We start from the raw sequence: 20834 nt of genomic DNA, 5'->3' as shown, positions 1-20834 counted from the left end.
ACAAAACGTGTGTGGTGCCCACACAGCCACTACATTTTGTAAAATGCCCGAATAAGGCGGTTATTTGCATTATTTTATAGTTATGGGGTCATTAATCGTCACACTTTTAAAAACTTCTTTATCTGTTCCCCCATTTTTCTTTGCCTTTGTAGATCTACTGGCCTCCGTTACCTGGCAACAGAGAGGACTGCATTCAGACAGGCAAGGAATCACAGGTAAGCTTTCGAATGTTACTTCCTGCTTGTTTTGAAAAAATATGTTTGCATTAAGATACATTTGGGGGTAAATCATTTCATGGAGGAAGTTAGGTCAAACCTTTAGATTGCTTCACAGGGAGTTTGAACATCTGCAGCTGTCACCTCCCGCCAGTCACATCTGGTGCAACTCCACCAAGATCGAATGCCTTTGTGTCCACTTCTGTTTTCACTCTCATTACTTGTAAAATTTGCATTGCACTCGGTCCGAACACACCCAGAGATAGTTTCTCTTCCCATATCCAAAGCGTCTGTTCTAGATGTTTTCATAATCTGTCCTGCCTCACCCCAAGTTTACATTCTCCAGAGATCACCTGACACAGACACCTGCCTACCAAGCTGCTCCGCATGCTTTATAAGGACATGTAGATACAGCAGAGGATCGTTTTCTGCCAAAATCTTGTCTAAGATGTTTGATGGTGCTTTGCTGCAGTAGCATTCAAGATCTGTTTCCTGAATACCGTTTTCCTGCCTGTACTTTGTAACCCGTCTGGTTGCCAATCTCCTGTCAGCTTTGTGATTTTTCTAATTTGTTCTCCTGTCCTGTCTTTCATCCTATTTCTTAAGACTGTCTCTATACCAGTTTGGTGTCGGCCTGTGATATCTTATTACTGTTTCCAGGAACTTGAACTCTGACTGTAAAATGTCGCAAGACACAAACTCAGCACAACCTTCTTTTTATGTAAATGAAGTGACTGACTTGACCTACACTGCTGAACAGCTATCTACTTTCCATTAAAATGCCTCCATAAGAACAGAGAGGCAGCTTTCTCCATGACACCAGCTTGTCAACTTTGACCTCGGGCTTTGAGAGAATTTGGCTGCCAGCCCAAACCTGTATCCACACTGGGCTTCACCCTATTTTGGTCTCAGTGTTTCTACTGTGTCTTCCAATTCCTGCTTTTATATTTGATGTTTGAATTTAAAGAACATGTTTGGGGTTTGAAAACTATGATGTAAAGTTAGTATCCATCTGTGGCACTGTAAGGCCCCATCATTACCAACATTCCCCACAATCACATGTTGTGATGGGAATGGCAGAATCATCTTCCTCTAGCAGCACTGAGTATACTGTAAATGGGATGCTTTGACAATTTAGTGCCGTGTAATGTTGTGCTGACACTGCAGTTTCCCACCCTACAGCAACTGGTATTCAAGTCTCTGCTCCCTCACGTCCTCAAAAACATCAGTAAAAATTAGAATTTTAATGACTTAGCGACCAAGCACACTTCTCATTAGAATGGTCTGTAACAGAAAAAAGCGAGCTGCAAAGAAATGGAAAGATTTTAAACATTCATTTCAGCTGTAAATGAAGTCTTTTGTTGGTGCTGGGATGGAGGGAGGGGAGGTAGGACTGTATCTCCTAATGAAGGCTTAAACACAGAGGGAGGAAGGAAAATAAAAAAGAGATAGGGAGGGAACTTGAAAGTATTACATACAGGGAGAGGAAAAACACTGGTAGGACAATCTGTCATCTAATTATGTCTGTGTAAAACTACAGTCTCAAAAAATTGCAAGAAACAAACTATTACAGTTTTAGCTTCTATGACTGCAACATAAATAAAACCACCACCCAGAATTGTGTCCGCAGCTTCAGTTGTTTGCCGCCTTACAAACATGTATAACAGAAAAAGCTTCTGTTGTCATTGTAGATGTTACAATTATTTTTTAATCAGCAACTGTCTAAGATGAAGCACTCATTAAACTTTCAAATAAATAGATCCTGAAACAGTTGAAAATATTGAACTTGTATTGAAATCTGATAAATAAATATACAATGTTCTAGTCTGTGGGAGTTTATTTTGCCACGGTTCTTATAATTCTGCAGTGTGCTTGGTGCAGCGGTCCGGTGGTGGCGGTGGGGTTGTAGGTCAGCCATAGCTCAAGGAAAAAAGCTGTTCCTCAGGCTGTCTATTTGTGGGCATTGTTCCGTACCTTCTGTCAGAGGGTAGAGGGTCAAATACGTGGTATCCTGAGTGTACTGGGTATTTGGTGATGGTTTAAGTAGCATTATAATTAACAACAACAGCATACTAGATTTCTCCATAACTCATAGTATATTGTATGACGGCCTACATTGTGTTTTTAAATATTTTAAAGGAGAAACAAGCTCTGTTTTGGTATATCAATCAAAATTGAATTTTGAAATGGAAAGTTTTAGACATTTGTAATGAGTACAATGTCTAAACTGATCCTAATGATCAGTATCAGAGCTGAGCTTGGTTAATTTGAATGGTTATACAAATGTGAACAGTCTATTTCAGCAGCAGGTCAAAGGCTGTTGCTCATTAATATTAATTCCAAGAAAAATTTAAGACCAGACAAAATAACATTTCTTGTTGTGAGTGGACTAAGTGTTTTTGTCGTTCGAAAAGCTTTTTCAGTCACATCCCCCTTCAGAGACTTTAAAAAATTCACACCACTCACCCTATAGCACAATCAGATTTGATGTTTGGCTTGACTGCAACAGCGAACACAACTTCCTGTATCCATTTCAAATTAAGAGCCCCCTCGCTTTTCCTGCAAGATCCTGCCATGTACTAGTTTTGAACCTGTTATCAATGATACCAAATTTCAGTAAAACCACTAATAAAGCAAGCCAATTTCAATTTGATTGAAATAAAAAAAACATTGAAATTGTTAACCTCACTGTATGAATCATATTGTTGCAGCTTTAAGTCTGCTCAGTATTCATCTCCCTCTTCATCCATGTGTCTTCCCTTTGCAGTGGCTCAAGTGGATCTTTTCATGTCAGTTTAATGAGCTACAGTCTCCCATTTGAATCAATCAAATAAAAGAGGAAAGTTTGACGTTTAGTAATGAGTCTCCTCTTTTCTTTGATGCACTGAGACACTGTTAAATTTGGTCCCAGTTGGAGAGGCAGCTCTCAGTGGCCTAGTGGTGCTCAGAATACATTAACTGGCACTAATTACTGGTTTACAAAACACATCACTTACATCGCACACACACACACACACACACACACACACACACGCACACAATGAGTACACACTGTCAGGGTTGCGAAAGCACTGTCATTTTTGTACTTGTGTTCATGGTAGGAAGTTGGACAGCTACCTCCATCTGGAATTGGTTAGACTATAAATGAGTGTGTGTGTGTGTATGTGTGTGTGTGTGTGTGTGTGTGTGTGTGTGTGTGTGTGTGTGTGTGTGTGTGTGTGTGTGTGTGTGTGTGTGTGTGCGCGTGCGAATGGGTGTGTGCGTGCGTGTGTGTGTGTGTGTGTGTGTGTGTGTGTGTCTGTGTGCATATGTTCTCTGTGTTTGAAGTGGCAGGTGTGTCTTGGGTGTCTTATATCAGTTTTATTAGGTGTTTCCTATACAGGCTGCTCACGGGGCTCACAGGGCTCACACAGTACCGGGTGTGTGCGCTACTGTACTGTCTATAGAGGACAGGAGGAGTCACAGTGCATTATGAGACTCTACCTTACTTGTACCAAAGGAGCCACAAAAAGTGTGTTTCAGTGTGTTTAAGACAGATTGAGTTGTTTTTAGTAAACTACACAGATATCTTTCTGCTTTCCTTCACATCTGTCGTTTTCAGTGAGTTCGCTGCATCCCTCGGCATCTACACAGTAAAAGGCCCACACACTGAACACACACACACGAACACACACGTTGGCACAGATGTTACATCTCATTATGTTTGCCCGTCTCTGTGTGTTAAACACAGTTTGACAAAAAGTGGTCGAGGTTGAAAGGTGAAAGGTCTTCACCTTGTTTTTTTGGGACTTTTGTGTGCGAGTGTTTTGTGTTTGATGATTTGGTGAGACATTTGGTGTCTTATACACGATGTGACAGAGTCCGAGGCAAAAAGACAAAATATATCCAGTCAAACTTAAGAATGTTTATCTTTAATCTATTTCAGACTAATCATTCGTTTGAAGTAAAAAAATAAATACATCTGTGGTACACTTTTGATCTCTTTAATGAAAGTCTTTGTCTCCACATCGTTCCGCTGACAGAGTCGCCCACCTTAAACATGTTTTTACTGATAGCGTTTCCTCCCAGAGTCACCACCTCATGGCCTCCACCATCATTAATCACAGCTCAGACAAATAAATACCAGCAGCAGGGAGGCACCCGCTGACTTCAGCTGAACGTGTAGTGTCTTGCTCCGGCTGTTAACACATTTTTGCCTCATCCATCTGCATCACTGCTTGTAATTGGATTGATTATCAGATCAGCCAATTACCTGCATGTCAGGGCTGACACATCACATTGCTCTTTATATAGTGCACAAACATAACTTATTAAGCACAGAGCAGAGATCTACAATTGCAAGTTAGACCGTTTCAGTGAGTGTATTTGAGTAAAGATTTGAGAGTTCTTTATATGATCTCCAAAAAGGGATTTGTGCTCTCAATCCTGTGCGTTGTACTTCCGTGACAGCCCTGATAGTGTCAGTAATTCAGTGTCAGTGGCCTCATTATAATAGGTTTAATTTGAGTTTTAATGAACTTTATTTCAATTTAGTTTTGGATTTTATTGCAGGAAAGTAAAAGACTGTCCTGTTTAAAAATGGTCAGGTTTGAACTTGACATCTTTATACCATATCGTCAACAGGTCACACAACTACAAGTTTCCTTAGTGTCTCAACTATGATATTAGTATAAATGCAGGACCACAATTTATAATAAAGAGTAGTACCTATTGTAGATGACTTTTTGAATTATTAAGTCCTTGATGGGACTGAAGCAGGGTCAGCATGACATGCAATCAAAAGGTTCTGAGACTGTTCCTGCTGCACACAAACAGAGCACAGTACATTGATGTTTTTGTGACCACTAATATGTGCGATTTTGTTTTTAAATCCAGTGAGTAGGGTGGTAGAGTTACAATTGTGTTGTTGATGAGAATCTTGCAAGTTTTTAACATGTCAGGGTGCACAACCCCGCAAATGTGAAAGAAAACCCATCTTATTGTGCTCCTGACCTGATGTACCTTCTTCTGTCTTGGACATTCTGCATCTCTTGAAACACAAATCTTACTTCAAAGACCTCGCTTGGCTCATTGCTTCATTGCCCCAAGCTTTCTGAAGCATTAGAAGGTCCTCCTTTGCCAATTTCCTTATTTTGACACAAAATTGTATGTGCTCAAGTTGCGTATCACACCGGTGTTTATGTTAATCAATTAACACAACTTACAAAAGTTATAGCTTTCCCCTGCTCCATGTATGTCACAGTTCTGTGCTCTGTTCGCGGAACAAGGAACAGTCTTGGAATTTTTTAATAGCACCTTCCTATACCTTATGCCAATTTGCCCAAATCAATTCTATGTCGTGCATCAGTCAGTGGATCAAATGTTTATGTTTCAAGTAGGAAAGTCTTTAATTCTGTAAAGTCTAAAAGCTTATGTAGGGCTAACTGTAAAAGATTTGAGCTCCAGATTTGGGACTTTGCAGCAGCTTCATAATTCTTCACTGTTTTTATTTAATATTAATGAGAAAAAGATGCTGCAAATGTTGGTCAATGCTCATTTTAGCTCTTACGTCTGCCAGGAAGCTGAGTAGGTGCCTGTGGTTTTCTGTGTTAGAAATGAATATTTGATTGGTTGCCATGGTGGGAGTAGTTGGTAGAGATTTGGGAAAATCCTCTCATACACTTTGGCCACCGTTTCTTGCCATGACTGAGTGTTTTGCTGTCTGGAAATCAATCAAAATTGATTGACCGGTTTGTTTGAGCATCAAACAGTTGCTGAGAACCAAAGATTTGGACTGACCAGTTCATCCAGCTGTCTGGCTTTGAACTACCTTCATGATGTTTGTGTGTGTCTGTGACTGTGTTTGTCTATGAGGTCCTGTTCACTGCAGTCTCGAATGTGTGTGTGTGTGTGTGTGTGTGTGTGTGTGTGTGTGTGTGTGTGTGTGTGTGTGTGTGTGTGTGTGTGTGTGTGTGTGTGTGTGTGTGTGTGTGAACGTATTGCTCCTCATTTCCTGTTAGTATTACAGGATCTGAGCTCTCTGCTGAACGTTGGCTGTTTATGCTGGAAATGCTCTCCGGGTCTGAACCTGCCGCTCCTTAACTGGGTCACTCATCATAAAACATGTTTGGCTGCTGGAGCTTTCATTGCTGTTCGCTCCATGTCAGCTGTACCATTGCACTGTGTGTTCCAGGGACATTGCCAATTAACTGACCAGTGACCACAAGAGTAAATTGCGCCAAGCTGCATCTCACTAATGGCTCAAACTTTCAGCGTTTCTCTTTGGTGTTTCAGACATACTATGTTCTCCTAAAAGGAGGCATTACTACATCTTTAAAATGCCTGCAATATCAGAAAAGGGGACAAAATGACCATGAGGTAGAAAATTCGGATTTATCACATATTGTACAGCTGTGCTTTACTTTGTGTTGACAAATCAAACCATGATTGAAATTATTTGGAGCCTGTGGAACTGTTATTGCTCGTGCTTCTTAAAAGTAAAGCTTACATCGGTGGTGCCGGTTGGGTTGTATTTCATAGTACACACAACAACCGCCTGCCTGCTTGTAAGCTCCCTTTAACATCTGCATTCCCCTGTATATATGTCTGGTCAGTGAGTGAGTGAGCGAGCAGGAGAGAAATTGGTTCAGGTTCTTTTGCACTGAAATTACTGACACAACACAAACTTTAGTTACTGAGTGAATGCAGCCATAAAAATACAAATATTTGCAGATGTCCCGTCATGGAGCTCCATGTCTCGGCCCTGCGCTTGTCGTCTCCACCAACAGTTCTTCTCTTCTATCTCTATGCTGTCCTTTTCTCTCTATGCTCTCCTCTCACCCCAACCGGTCGAGGCAGATGGCCGCCCACCTCTGAGCCTGGTTCTGTCAGTGGTTTCTTCCTGTTAAGAGGGAGTTTTTCCCTTCCCTCTGTTGAAGGTTTTTCTCCATTAAAGAGGAGTTTTTTTCCCCTCCTAGCTTATGTGGGAATTGTTGAATTGTTGGGTTTCTCTGTATAATGTTGTAATGTCTTGCTGTAAGGACTTTAATGTGTTAAGTGCCATGAAATAACCTGTTGTGATTTGGCGCTATATAAATGAAGTTGAATTGAATTGAATTGAATAAAATAAGACAGGATATGTTGTTGTCATCATTTTATTTTCAAGATCGAATGCTGCGCCACTGGATTACATTCTGTCATAGAACCTGTTTTTTTCTGTCAAGAGGAAGACATTTGTGTTCATTTAGTTTCTAAAGTCAGCTGCACCTTTAGCCCAAGTTTTCACACTTTGAATTTATTGAGAATTAGATGTAAAAAAAAAACTTTAAGAAATCCACTGGACTTTCTGTGACCCCTCAACCACTAAATGGCTACAATAGTTTGACTGTTGTTGAGCTTGTAGGAAGTGATTTTGCTGGTGTTTCATTTATTCAGTCCAATCATTTATTTTCTATTGAACTTTGAAATATTGAGCTATTAATGGAAGCACAGTGCCTCCCTGTTGAATGCTGCAAAAAATATAGACCTGGAGAAGCTGCCAGAGGTCTTGGCAGTGTTCTTGTTTGTTTATGTTAATGATATATGCCTCAGAAGTAAGAAGTAATAATACAATATTTAAAATGGTATACATACTTTCTCTTTTAAAACCCCAGGAGACACAACTGTGGCTTCTGTGGGCAGCTTCAAGGTTTGAATTGTGAGTGGCATTGTTGGGAAATAATATTTGTGGTCAGCCAATCTTCTGATAATCAGAGGTTAATAAATTAACATTGCAGTCTTTTGTTTTCACCATCTTGCCCTGACCTTGGCTATTTGTGCATTGATTTTCAATCTTGGCTGGATGTTACGACAACTCCCTGAGTTCTGCCAGTAAGCCAAAACCAGATCTAGTAATCAAACCACTTCATTTTGTGTTTAACACCACTCCCTTTATTGCCACTTAATCTCAGTAAGACCACACAGAAATGTAAAACTCTAAATCCCTGAGTGGGAGAGAAGAGACATATTTCCACTTTTCAACATATCATTCCACTTTTCGCTTTCTGAGGTTGCGCAGATGTCCAAGATGACTCCCTGAGTAGAAGAACGGAAACACAGGAGAGACAGATTTCTATACATTCTCAGCCCACTCTGTCGGCTCTGATAGACCTTGTTTATCTTCTTTAAGAACACAGAGACACAAAGTTAAGTCTACCCTTTAATTGGATCATTCTACGAGATGATCCCAGTAGGCTGGGGATAAATTCTACTTTTGTTTATCACAAGAAAACCATCCAACACTAGTTTAGGATAAATAATTAGGGGGAAACAGGATGTCAGAAAACCTTTTAAAAATCATGCCAAGTTCGCTCTACAAATTCCTCTCTTACTCGATGGAAATACACGTTTGAACCTCAGATGCTTGTACATTGAAGAATTAGTGGTCAATTTAGATTTATTGAAAACATTCTTACTATAAATGTATCTGGACTGGTTTTGTTTGGCATAGAAATGAGCCAGCAGAGACAAACAGTGACATGGTTTACATCAGGTCTGCCGAGTCGCAAAGCACTCGAGGAAATGATCAACAAAGGCTGAGTGTCTGGCTGCAGCTTAGAGGGACAAGGGCCACACGCAAAATGAGAGATTTATGGGATGCATGCACTTGTAACAACACAAAGACTAACGCAGTGTGCACGTGTTGGAGTCAAGATGAGACATTCAGACAGAAAACACAGATAATAAGTCAAACAAACATGCACCAACACTCTTTAATGAGAGTAGATTTTATTCTGCACTTAAACACACACACTCTCTAGCTGCTCATTGTGCAGATATGAGTTTGACCTGGTTAACTTGAGGGAATGAGAGCCGGCTGATCCTTTCCTGCTCGGCTGACACCTGTTTTGTCAGCTGCTGCTGTTACAGACAGGAAGGAGGAAGTAGTCCTGCCCTCTGCTTCCTGTGAACCTCTGTGCAGTATACAAATGTCTTGATACTTGTTTCCTTATAGTCACCACTCCTTTTGTTCTTGATCTTATGTGTCACTGATGTCTGTGTTCAGGACCTTTTACATTTGTCCACTCATTTTTATTTGTCAGTTACGCAGTTTTGGAGTTGAATGAGCATCAGATGAACCAGGAGTAGCTCCTTTCTTTCTTTTGAGATTCAGCCTGTTTGTCTTTCTCAACTTCTACATTTAATGCCTTTTAAAAAATAAAATCTTTGGCTACCAAATGCCAGACTCAAGGCTTCAAAATGACAAACCAATGGGTGACATCATGTTGCGTTGCCACTTTGTAAAAACCTCAGAATGATCCATCACATTTTCCTTTGACCTGATTGTGATTAAACTTGTTTTTAAAAATCAGCGTATCGTTTTGGCTGATATCCAAAAATCTGATAAAAGTCTGGTGCTGGACCTATCACGTTTCATCTAATAAAAATTACAACACGTGGGATCAATACAACCTTATTGAGATCTAATTTTGGTTCTCTTCAGTACCATGAAAATCAACTTATCTGCATTTGGATGACAATCACTATGATTTGATTTATTTACAGTTCCTCCACTTTTAAGTGTGTGTGTGTGTGTGTGTGGACCATGTTTGGTCCTGCGCATAGACAGAAATTTTCTGCACTAGAATTTAAGGAATTGAAAAATTAGCTTTTTTGTTCAGTATTGTTGTTTATGGTAACTTTTGTAAATCTTCTTTTATGTCACAATAATAAAATTGTGAACGTAAAGTGCTGCATTCAGTTTTCCAATCTGCATTTTTACATATATATATATTTCAGATAGCCTATAGACTTTTAACTTGTGTGTGTTTGTGTTTTTTTGCAGACGGAGTGCGCCAACTTCGTTCGCCTCCTGCAGCCCTACAACCGCACTCACCTCCTGGCCTGTGGCACCGGCGCCTTCCAGCCCATGTGCGCCTTCATCTATGTGGGGCACAGAGGAGAGGTAGGCAGTGGTTTGGCTGTGTGTTTGTGTGTGTGTGTGTGTGTGGGGGGGGGCAACAAAGCGTCTTGGGGAATGTCTCAGTGTATCAGTCATTCACAAAAACACACTCATAGACTGCCAATTACACAGCCACAAAGACACAGACATGCAACACATATCCTTTATGTTGGCAACTACATGCAAAACATAACAATCAGTTGGTGCTTTTCAGCAAACCTCTGCTATACATCTATCACATTTGAGGCCCTATAATTTGGTGTACGTACTGAGCTGCACTCTTTCCCTCTGTTTTAAAACTGTAAATCATCTGCACTTTTTTGTGCACTGTGTAGTCGCCCGTCTGCCTGCACAGAGAGCAGCTGCCCACACGCCCCTTGTCGGGTTGTGGGTTGGGAGGTTGTGGTTGGCAGATGGGTTCAAATTGTATGTAGGATAGTGTGTGGACTGTATGTAACTATTGTTTTATAGACGATCTGGCAACGTTGTATGACAAACATACAACACTTGTAGATCAGATCTATGTCGGATAATTCTTCGAATAAAGTTCAAGGGAGTTTTCCAGGAGACACAACAAAACAGGACGGCAACTGGAGACAGCATTGGAATTTAGTGGAAACTCTGGAAAAATTAGGTGTCAACGATTGGGGTGGGACATGTTTTTCCAATATTAGTCATTAGTCATTACTATATAAAAAAATCGATTAGTCTACACAACTATTGTTCCTTATTTTCCCTCTTTTATCAGCAACTGGTTGTAATACGTAAACCCTGTCAGAGGGTGGCGGTAATGCTCCTAAAGTCTGTTTGTCAGCCGCCATTACGCAACATAAGAAGAAGTAGAAAAAAGTTCCTACTTGGCTCCGGAGCTCTGCAGGTAAAACTGTGTTGCAAAGAGATAAGATGTGAAGGTGCGACCAGCAGAAGCATGTAAAGACGACTACAGCCATAAAAAGTGTGCGAAAAATGTATTTTTAATCGAATAGTTAAGAGCGAATTTCAAATACTAATTCTTTGCTTGAAATGCCCACAATTATACTTAAATTGTCAATCAGAAAAGCTGACAAAAAATGAACACGAAATCATTTCAGTTTTAATTATTTAGCACCAAATCAAAACATAAGTCACCTCAGGGCTTTTCACATAGAAAGGTCAAACTTTACAACACAAAAACTAAAATGAATGGTGGTCTAACTGCTGCACTGTATATGAACTAGTATACTGTATTCTATAGTGAATCATTAAAACAGTGTAGAAGTACAAAGCCACTGTATCATTATACATCAGAAATACTGTACACATCGGATGATCTGATGAAATGAAGAACCACTGGGTGGCCTCTTAGCCGTCCTGTGGAGGAAACCAGGCTAATGGAACAAATATGTTTGGTTCCAGCATGCTTTTTCAGACAAACACAGCTCAGACTGGCTCTGGTCTGCATACAGAAAACCGGGGTTCATGGTTAAACCTCAGCAGGCTGCTCTGCCATGAGTTTTTCTATAGGGTAACTCAGACGCAGCATCTGGCCATCTATACGTCTTTTCAGCTGCACAGGCTGGCTCTCCTCACAGCCACTCAGCTCAGTGGGACCCTCTGCTGAGTCTAGCACTTGGAGCCATTTGAAGGACAAGAATGGATGAATGGAGCCATTAAGATAGACTCGTAGCTCTCTGTTTCACGGTGGTTCACCAGATCGCTGCCTGGTGTGCTGCCCTGCCTGGGCCAGTGGGAGGGGGTCGATCTGGGCATGAGGAGAGGGGAAGGCTGGATACTGGCAAAGAGCTATGAAAGGGAAATGAGACAGCGGGATGGGAGCATGCCAACCTTTTAGAGTGAGTGTATGTGGTGGTTTGTGTGGTTTGTGTGTCCATATAGAGTACAAAAAGTCCACTGTAGCATTTTTCATTTTTTTCTTATGGATTTAGGTGCTCGGCACAGTGTGTGTTCTTCTTGGCGGTGCCATTTTCTGTCTCCCTCTCAATCTGTCATCCTCAGTGTGAGTTTTTATGGCACACCATGAAACACAGCACACATCTTTCTCTGCTCATGTTAAATCATTTTAGTCCAGTGGCAATATACAGTGGTCAGCATGGAAATAAAAAACTGGAGATACAAATACGTGTCAGTGGAATCTTTCAAGGTTGGTGCTGCATTTCAGGAAAGAACAGACACATTATAAAGACGTAGGTCACCTGAGTCCTGAGCTGCTGGGAACACAGGAGTTTCTGCCCAGGAACCTTTTAGCAAAGCACTTGAACTCCTCACTTGCTGGCAACCAATCATAGCCCATGAGTATGTTTGCTGTGTTGCCGTAAAAATGAGAGTATTTAAAATTCTATTGTAGCACACAGTTTAACACATTTACATTAATGCTCTTTGGTGTGTTTTCCTAACAAATGTCTGCACGTACTTGAAGTAAAGCTCAGACAACCATTAATTACAATTTTTAGACATGTTTACAAAAGTTGTACTTGGAATTTTAGAGCTAAAGTGTATGCAACTTTGTTTTTGACTACTTTATGATGATGAAAGCAGTGCAGCCATCTTTACAATGATTGCTGCATTTTGTAATTTATCCCAAGAAATGTATGTGTGTGTGTGTGTTTGTGGTGGGAATATTGTGTTTGTGTGTGTGTGTGTGTGCCCAAGTGTGTGTAATATGAATGAGTCAAAAATCAGACACCTCCGCTGTCCACACTGATGTTAAGATACCAGCCGCTCTCCAACCTGTGTGTGTGTGTGTGTGTGTGTGTGTGTGTGTGTGTGTGTGTGTGTGTGTGTGTGTGTGTGTGTTAAAGAGAGAGTAACAGTGGAGACGCTGAGTGGTGGAGCGAATTAGTAAAACTGCACCAGGGGAAGAAGGGAGGGAGAGCTGGAGTGTGTGTCCCACCATCCCTCAGACTATAACCTTTGGTGTCGCCCATTTGGACACACTATCGGACAACCTAAAGAGAGCCTGTCCATTTATTTAACCAATCGTTAACTAGTGGAGAACACAGACACCCGTCTATTTGTCTGACCTCTCCCAGGAACTGAGGCTGCAAGCACCTCAGACTGGACTCTGGGTGGGATGACCTTTGACCTCCTGAGGTGTTTCATCTCTGTTAGGGGCAGACACACACATACTCTTTCTATCTCTCTCATACCAGCCCACTCACTTCCTGCCTCCATGTCTTGGTGTTACGTTGTCATCTAAATGTCATCTCAGATTTTAAATAAACCCTGTTGTGTTGTGAGAACGATGGATTTAGTTCAACAGCTGGGTTGAAGTGAAGAAATATGCTCTTTGACTGTCAAAATGTTTTGACAAACATTATGAGTATTGGACATTCTACTATTATTCTTAAGTGTTAGCTAATCATAACTATATTTCATGCTTTTATTCAAAGATGAAACCACAGAAATGTATTTAGCAACATTTTAGTCCCTTAACCAATTGACGTACCCTCACATGGGAGGGAAGAGTCTCTACTTTTCTGGGAGGTTGTTGAGAACAGAATTTTTTTTTGACATTTCAGACCACCTAAAGCATTTTCAAACTGTTTTGCAATGAGCTTGAATATCATCTGGCCAGTCAGAAAGAACTCACAGTTTATGTTAGTTTATTGAACAAATGTGTCCATTCTTTAATTCAGAAATAGTTTCTGTGTAGAACTAACGTTTTGCTTAATTATCACCATATTATGTGTATATTAATTTCCCCAAAATATAATCTGTGACTTGACTCTTTCTAACACATAGACACACACTTCTTCACTCACATATACTGGAGTCCCTGTGGTGAGTGACACAGCTGCCTGAGCGGCATCATACATAAAATAAACCACCATGGTTCGGTGACGACATAAAGAGGACAAGACCACACACACACACGCACACACACACACACACACACACACACACACACACACACACACACACGCGCGCACACACACACACACACACACACACACACACACACACACACACACACACACACACACACACGCACACACACACACACACACACACACAGTCAAACAAAACAGATGACATGAACTACAGGGATACAGACACAAACATCATGACAGACATACACATTGAAACATAAACATATAGAAAACCAGGTGTGTCCAGACGCCAATGGACACACACACACACACACACACACACACACACACACACACACACACACACACACACACACACACACACACACACACACACACACACACACACACACAGCGGGAGGCAGATGTGTGCATCTAAAGCCCAGTTCAGACCAAAGATCTGTGACAAGCTGAAACTGTTGTGGAGCGTTGTGTGGAAAAGTTGCAGCATTGTGAATTTCTGCTTCGTAGAGGAAACACCAACTCCACGAAACAACTGACCTGCTCCTGAAAGCGATGGGAGAATTTGACAAAGGGGAGACCTGCTGTCTCAAGTTCACAGCATGAATTTGCATAAACCTACTGGATATTACATTGAAGCAGCCATGGCCAGCTCCAAAATCTCAACCGTCTCATTTTTCTGTTTTTGCCAATTTATCATGACGAAAAATGCAATTGTTGTAGGAAACTCACCATCATTATACTAATATATATTTCAAGCTTTGGCTGAGCTGTCACACACCTGAACTAGCAACTTTTTTTGATAATTGTTTAAAGCATTTCTAACTGTACTTCAAGCAATGCAACTTATAATAATAATGATAATAATGAAATACAGTTTACAGGGATACTGTCATACCTTGATATTTTCTGAGACGATCATCATACCGTGAAAACCTCATATTGTTGCAGCTATATTGCTGAATAAAGAATCTGCTATCTCATTCCCACTCAGCATAATGGTGACCTTCATGACAACCTCTGTTACTACAAGTTTGACTGTGTTTAAGTCCAGTGGGGAAAAAAGCTCCTCAGCACGGCCAACAGTTCAGCTTTAATGTGGCTACAAAAATTGACTAAAAAGGTTGAAAGCATAATGAAAAATGTATTGCTCATAAATCACCCATTTATTTCTCCCATGTTGCCTTTGGATCAAAGCCCTGAAGTGCGGATGAATGGAACCTTTTTATGGCTAATTTTACTGATTTGGCTTTTTCTGCTGCTTTGAACCCATTTCAATTTTTTTTATTTGGCATTTAATATGAAAATTTCCTTGAAATTAGGACCATAATTGTAAATAACAGCTTTTCTCCCATCTCTCTCTGCCTCTATATGTTTCTTCTTGATCTTACTTTCCTTTCTTTCAGTTTCTTCCTTCAACACTGCGAGTATGTCCATCTCAGCGTCCTTTTTCACAATATTTAGTAAAAGCACAAGCTTATCATTATTTTGCTTGAGCGATAGTTGAATAGTGGAAGAGGGTGCCCAGTCACTATTTAACTGGACAGTGAGGAGAAAGCCAAGTTTAACACACAATCAAATGAAGTCTGCCGGGTGTTCAAGTTGCCTTTAAGACTCTTGAAGTGAGTCCAGAGTGTAGATTCTCAGACATTTAAAATTTTAGACAGCTACACTTTAAAACTACAGGACTGGATGTGTTGCTGACTTTTATCCAGTGTTAAATAATAAAGAAATAAGAGAATTCAAAGATGAAACTCAGGGGCCCAAACAGATGATTCACATCATCACATTTCAAAGGGCAGCTCTGGTTCATTTTCAGTATTTCATACACTCATCAACCTGTTCTTCATCAAAACATCTGTAACGAAGGAGGACATGAGTGGAGGAAGACAGAGATGAAAGGCTAGAAAGAGCTTTGATTTTAAGAGAAGGATGTTTGCTTTTTTTTTTAACTCAGGGGATCAGATGATATGATTTATGCTGAAACTCTAATTTTCTTCCCTTTAAGTCGCTCTTGCATGCGCTGAATAATTTTCTCCTTGAAGTGATTCGGTCCAAATGTCTTTACAAAGAAATAACAACCAGGAATATAAGTGAAGGTGCCGGTCTTGCCTTCTCAGTCAGAAGGGAATTTAGAGTGAAATGTAAATGCATCTCAGCTTCATGTGGATGCATCACTTTTATTTGTCATTATTAAAGAAACTCTTGAACTGGTTGAATTCTGATCTTTTGAGGTTTCTGTGTGGTGAAACTGATTTCTGTTACTTTTTAACAAGCAATTTTTACGCCTTCTTGTCAGAGACAGCCATACACATAGAGGCATTAAGTTTTCAGGGTCTCCGTCCGTCCGTCTGTCTGTCTCAGGCTCGTAACGAGATATCTCTAAAAAGGCCTTGCGGGAGTTTCTTCAAATGTGGCACAAACATACACTTTGACTCAAGGATTGACTGAATAGATTTTGGTTGTCAAAGGTGTCTAATAAAATAAGAAAATAATGATGACATTTTATATCCAAAAGTTCAAGGTCAACTTCATTGTGACTTTATAAAGTCCATTATTTAACACCAAAACTCATAACTTTGCTTGGATACTGAATTTGTGACACTAATCTGTAGCTTCTTTGCAGCAACATCCACATATCATCTACTGTCAATGGCTGCAACTTTGTGGTCTTTCATAATCAGCTTTGTTGGTCAAATTGCTTCAAAGTCTTCACTCCATATGGTATATGAGTCTGGACAGACATAGATGTAAATCCCAACTTGACAGGTTGGCGGAGGCGTACAACGCAAGGTTGTAATTCTAGTCCATCAATGACTAAACAGTGTTGTGCAGTAGTGAGTATGTAAAGAAGTTATAGTAATCAGAAACATACATCGGTGATCAGTAGCTTTTTTTGTGTGTGTTTTATTGCACGGTTTTAGTGAGATAGACTCAGTAATATTTGTCTGCGTTTACAGTTCTTACAGTGCTAACATTAGCTCCATAACATTAGCCACCAAGGCTGTAGCAGGAAACTCGTGGGTGTAAAATTTATAGCAAAGGTTGGGATTAATACCTTATAAATTCCAACAGTTCATTTACAAGGGAGAAAGTGTGCTTCTCACAAGATGTAGTGTCTTTTAAAGCTGTTGATTTAGAGTGAACATCGTATTCAGGATTGGTTTTGATTTTAGCGAGGTTAAGTAATGGATAAGACAGAGGTCACTGAATAAACAAAAGTAAAGGCAGATTTTCCAAATTAAATGACACAAACGCATGTGTCAGGAGTCACTTGTGGTTTTGTAGTGGGGGTCCGAGGTATTTTGCTTGGCAGAGCTGAGGACAAAGTGGCCAGGATGTTTCTCTCTCTCTCTCTCTCTCTCTCTGTGTGTGTGTATCACAGCACTTGTGTGTTTGTTTTGGCCAAAGCGACTCTGACGGTCTAATCAGGCAGCCGCACCATTCCTCTGGATCACAATGAGATAACACAGACACATGCATTAACACACGCAAACACAAAAAAAATACCTAAAACTGCACAGACAGCCACAGACAGCTCACATTCACACACACACTGAGATGGGGAATACAGACGCAGTGACGTTCTTCTGAAACAAGAGAGCGAAGAGGTGCTGAGAGAATAAGGATGACTAATGATTGAGCTAAAAGAGCTCTGCAGGGAAAGAGACGGAGACCAGAGAGCTGCTGGAATTAAGAGAAGAAATTTAAGATAAAGACAGAAAGTGATGCCACAGTTACAAAATGATATAACTAATCTGAAACTTTTTTATTACAAAGGCTTTCTGTGATTTAAAGAATCATGTCTGCACAAAAGCCGTGATCTGCTGCTGGCCAGCGGTTTCTCAGCTAACGGATGAATAAATGATCGTACCGTATAAAGTCGAGTGAAAATGTCAAAAGAAATCCTCATAAATGACACAGATATCCCCTTAAATTTAATGAAGTCTGAGTGTTTTGTGTTCGTGTTCACTTTAACACCGGTAAAAGTCCTTCCAACCTCTTTATGAACATTCAGAAAGCTACATGTGGATCAAATAAAAAAGTTGACTGTCTCTGCTTGTTTTCTGAGATCTATTGAATATGCCAATGTGCATATCATTTTCACTGCGTCCATGTTACTCAGCACGTAACATTGTGAGTGTGTGCTGGTGCACGTACAAAACTGACCGTGCGTGGGTGTTAGTATTGTCCACTCTTACAGTATTTTTATCCAGCCGACTTCAATGTCATCATCTCCCCTGTGATCTCTGCTCAATCAAAGACTCGCCCGCTTCGTGACAATACTCCATTGTCTATAAGAGGAACAGTGACAGAGACATGCAAGAGTTCACTGTAAGGACACTTAGATTGGTAATATGGACTTGAATCGGTCTTGCCACCTTCCATCCTCTTTTATCCCGGAGGTTGGCTGCGTTTGGGCTCACGATGATCGCGACCCTGGCAGAGACAGCCATGGTGCATTGGCGACCTTCAAGAAAGACTTAAAGCAAAAGGCCTGTTGTTCACACTGACCCGTCTTTGACCTGACAAAGCACACAATCCAAGGATGTGGCCAGCCTTCGTCAGGTGAACTCGAACAACTGGCGAATGACGAAGAAAGAAGCAATCTGTTATTTGAATTGCTTCCTTGCTTCTTCACTGCTGGAGCAACACAAAAGGATTTGATTGCAGATGGATGTAAAATGGTGATCAGTAAAATTGTCAGTGATGTGGCTAACGTGACTGAAGACTCCTGTTTCAAACAGTCTGCTGTTGCTGCTGCAAACCACATGAACTGCTGTGCACAACGTCCTGATGTAGTGAAATGAAATGGAAAAATTATTCATGAGTAGGAAAAAAAAATAATTATGGGTTAAAGATGGTAAAGCATGTTTTTTATTTGGTAACAGTTTTGTGCACTCTGTTTCTCCTTTCTTATCCTGCTGGCTCTTCAGCATCCACAACTCTATAAGGTCTGATCTACTTTGGGAACTTGGTGGGAAACTAGTCTGAACTCTGGCAACTACGCAAATCCTGAATTTCCTCTTATCTCAGACATCGACTGCGTTCTCAGACAGACATAGAGTTCGGTGAAAGGACAAATACATCTGAAACACAGTGTGAAACTTAAACCAGACCCTGTTCACTGTAATTTAGTGGACAATGGGACAGAGAGGCAGAAGAATGGACGTTCAGTGGGTGAAAATGCTTGACAATCCTTTCAACAAGGTCTAGGTTGGTCTGCTGTGTGACCTGTTACCTGTTGAACTTTCCTTGAAGAAGACACGGTTATTAATCTCAGGTGTTGCAGTCGTGTGACCCAGTTTGTAAAGCAGAAGGGAAAAAGATTTTCCATATGGAAGGATTGAGGAAGAAAATGTGATTCAGTGCTGTAGTCTTAATCACATAAATCATGTTGATATTTCTAATGTTTCTGGAAAAGGGAGACTCTGTCTCAGGAACCACCTGCTGTAATTTATAACTGAGTATTTTTCTTCCTCAGCATGTGTTCACCATGGACCCGATGAATGTGGAGAACGGACGAGGGAAGGTTCCACACGACCCCAGCCTCCCCTTCGCCAGCACATTCAGTGGTACGTCCCATATTTATTTTGACCTTAACATTTCTTAACAATTTCTCAAGTGGTTTATGGAGTTCATATGGTTCAGGAACCAGTTTCAGTTTCAGTTTCAGCAGGTAATTTGACTTCTGTCAATAACATTGATATATGTCAAAATGTAAAACATAGCGAGTACTCTGGTTACTGCCATCCAGCCGGCCTTTTTACTGCCTGTCAAAATAACAGCAAACATGTCCAAAAAAAGAGAAAAAGAACTTGATTAAATGACCCAAACAGTGTGTGTTTTAAGTCTTGTATTGTGAGTCTCTGTGACGAAGCTGTCCACTTAGCTTTGTCTTATCTTTTGTTTTGAATCCTTTTTCTCCCACGTGACTATTTAAAATGACAAACAGATTTGTTTCTGCACCTTTCACCTCTCTGCACAGAACTTTACTGTGTTCTGAAATGATAATAACCCAACAGCACCTAGGAAACATTTCTTTGGCCCTGACACATATAAATGCACAAACTGTGGAGCTGTGCTGACTCGGTCTGGGTGTTTCTCTCTGAATGTCATTAGGTATTTAATGTAGCTTGGAAAATAAAGCTGATTTATGCCAGTGACGAGCAGTCCTGGGAGCCACTGACGGTGGAGGTGTGCGTGTGTGTGTGTGTGTGTGTGTGTGTGTGTGTGTGTGTGTGTGTGTGCGTGTGTGTGTGTACACAGTCCTTCCTCTCTCTGCAGCTGGGCGATTTCAGCATCAGAAATAATCCTAGAATGCATTTTCTTTGGCAGGATAACTTTAAAATAGAGCCGAATGCTGAGTTCGGACCTCGTGCTTCCAGACGTGTTAATCGGAAATCCGACGCAGAAAGATTGACAGATATATCGAGGGTCCCATACCAACAGAAACCTACTGAATAGTGATGTGGATCACACCTGCTGGGAGAGGATAGTGGTTTGTTTAACATTTGTTCAGTGTCACTCCAATGAAAGTGTAAAACGCTGACTCAGCAGGCTAGCAAGGTTGTGCAACATCAGACGGATCGAATTCGAAGCTCTCGTTGCAGGACTGTCTTTGACTCTCGATCTCTGAACACTGACCTCTGTCTGGATTTTCACCAGCAGAGATCAATAAAACAAAAAGCTTCTTATCAGTCTTGACTGTGTATTATTTTAATTCTTTCTCTGATTCGCATAAATTAGACAGGTCTTGAAAATAATCTTTGCAGTGATAAACAACATAAAAGAATGGAAAAACAAAAATACAAATTGAACAACACATTGCAGCTCAGGTTAAGAAAGATAAAGAAACAGAAACAGAAG

General features: G+C 40.6%; 1 protein-coding gene across 2 annotated transcripts in view; it reads left to right on the top strand.

Annotated features, from left to right (window-relative positions):
- Positions 1–20834, top strand: part of sema3bl (sema domain, immunoglobulin domain (Ig), short basic domain, secreted, (semaphorin) 3bl) — a 68409-nt gene that overhangs the window by 27589 nt on the left and 19986 nt on the right. For both annotated transcript variants that reach the window (XM_069140219.1, XM_069140218.1), the window contains exons 3-5: positions 153–215; positions 10018–10137; positions 19450–19540. In XM_069140219.1, the coding sequence (XP_068996320.1) occupies positions 153–215; positions 10018–10137; positions 19450–19540 (274 nt within the window). The remainder of the gene's footprint in view (positions 1–152; positions 216–10017; positions 10138–19449; positions 19541–20834) is intronic.

Source organism: Embiotoca jacksoni, unplaced genomic scaffold (genome assembly GCF_022577435.1).
Source record: "Embiotoca jacksoni isolate LCO1_2020_lvr unplaced genomic scaffold, fEmbJac1.0.p SCAF_9, whole genome shotgun sequence".
In the NCBI taxonomy this organism is placed as follows: Eukaryota; Metazoa; Chordata; class Actinopteri; family Embiotocidae; genus Embiotoca; species Embiotoca jacksoni.
Note: the sequence above shows the minus strand (reverse complement) of the source record. Positions and strands in the feature narration are given on the sequence as shown.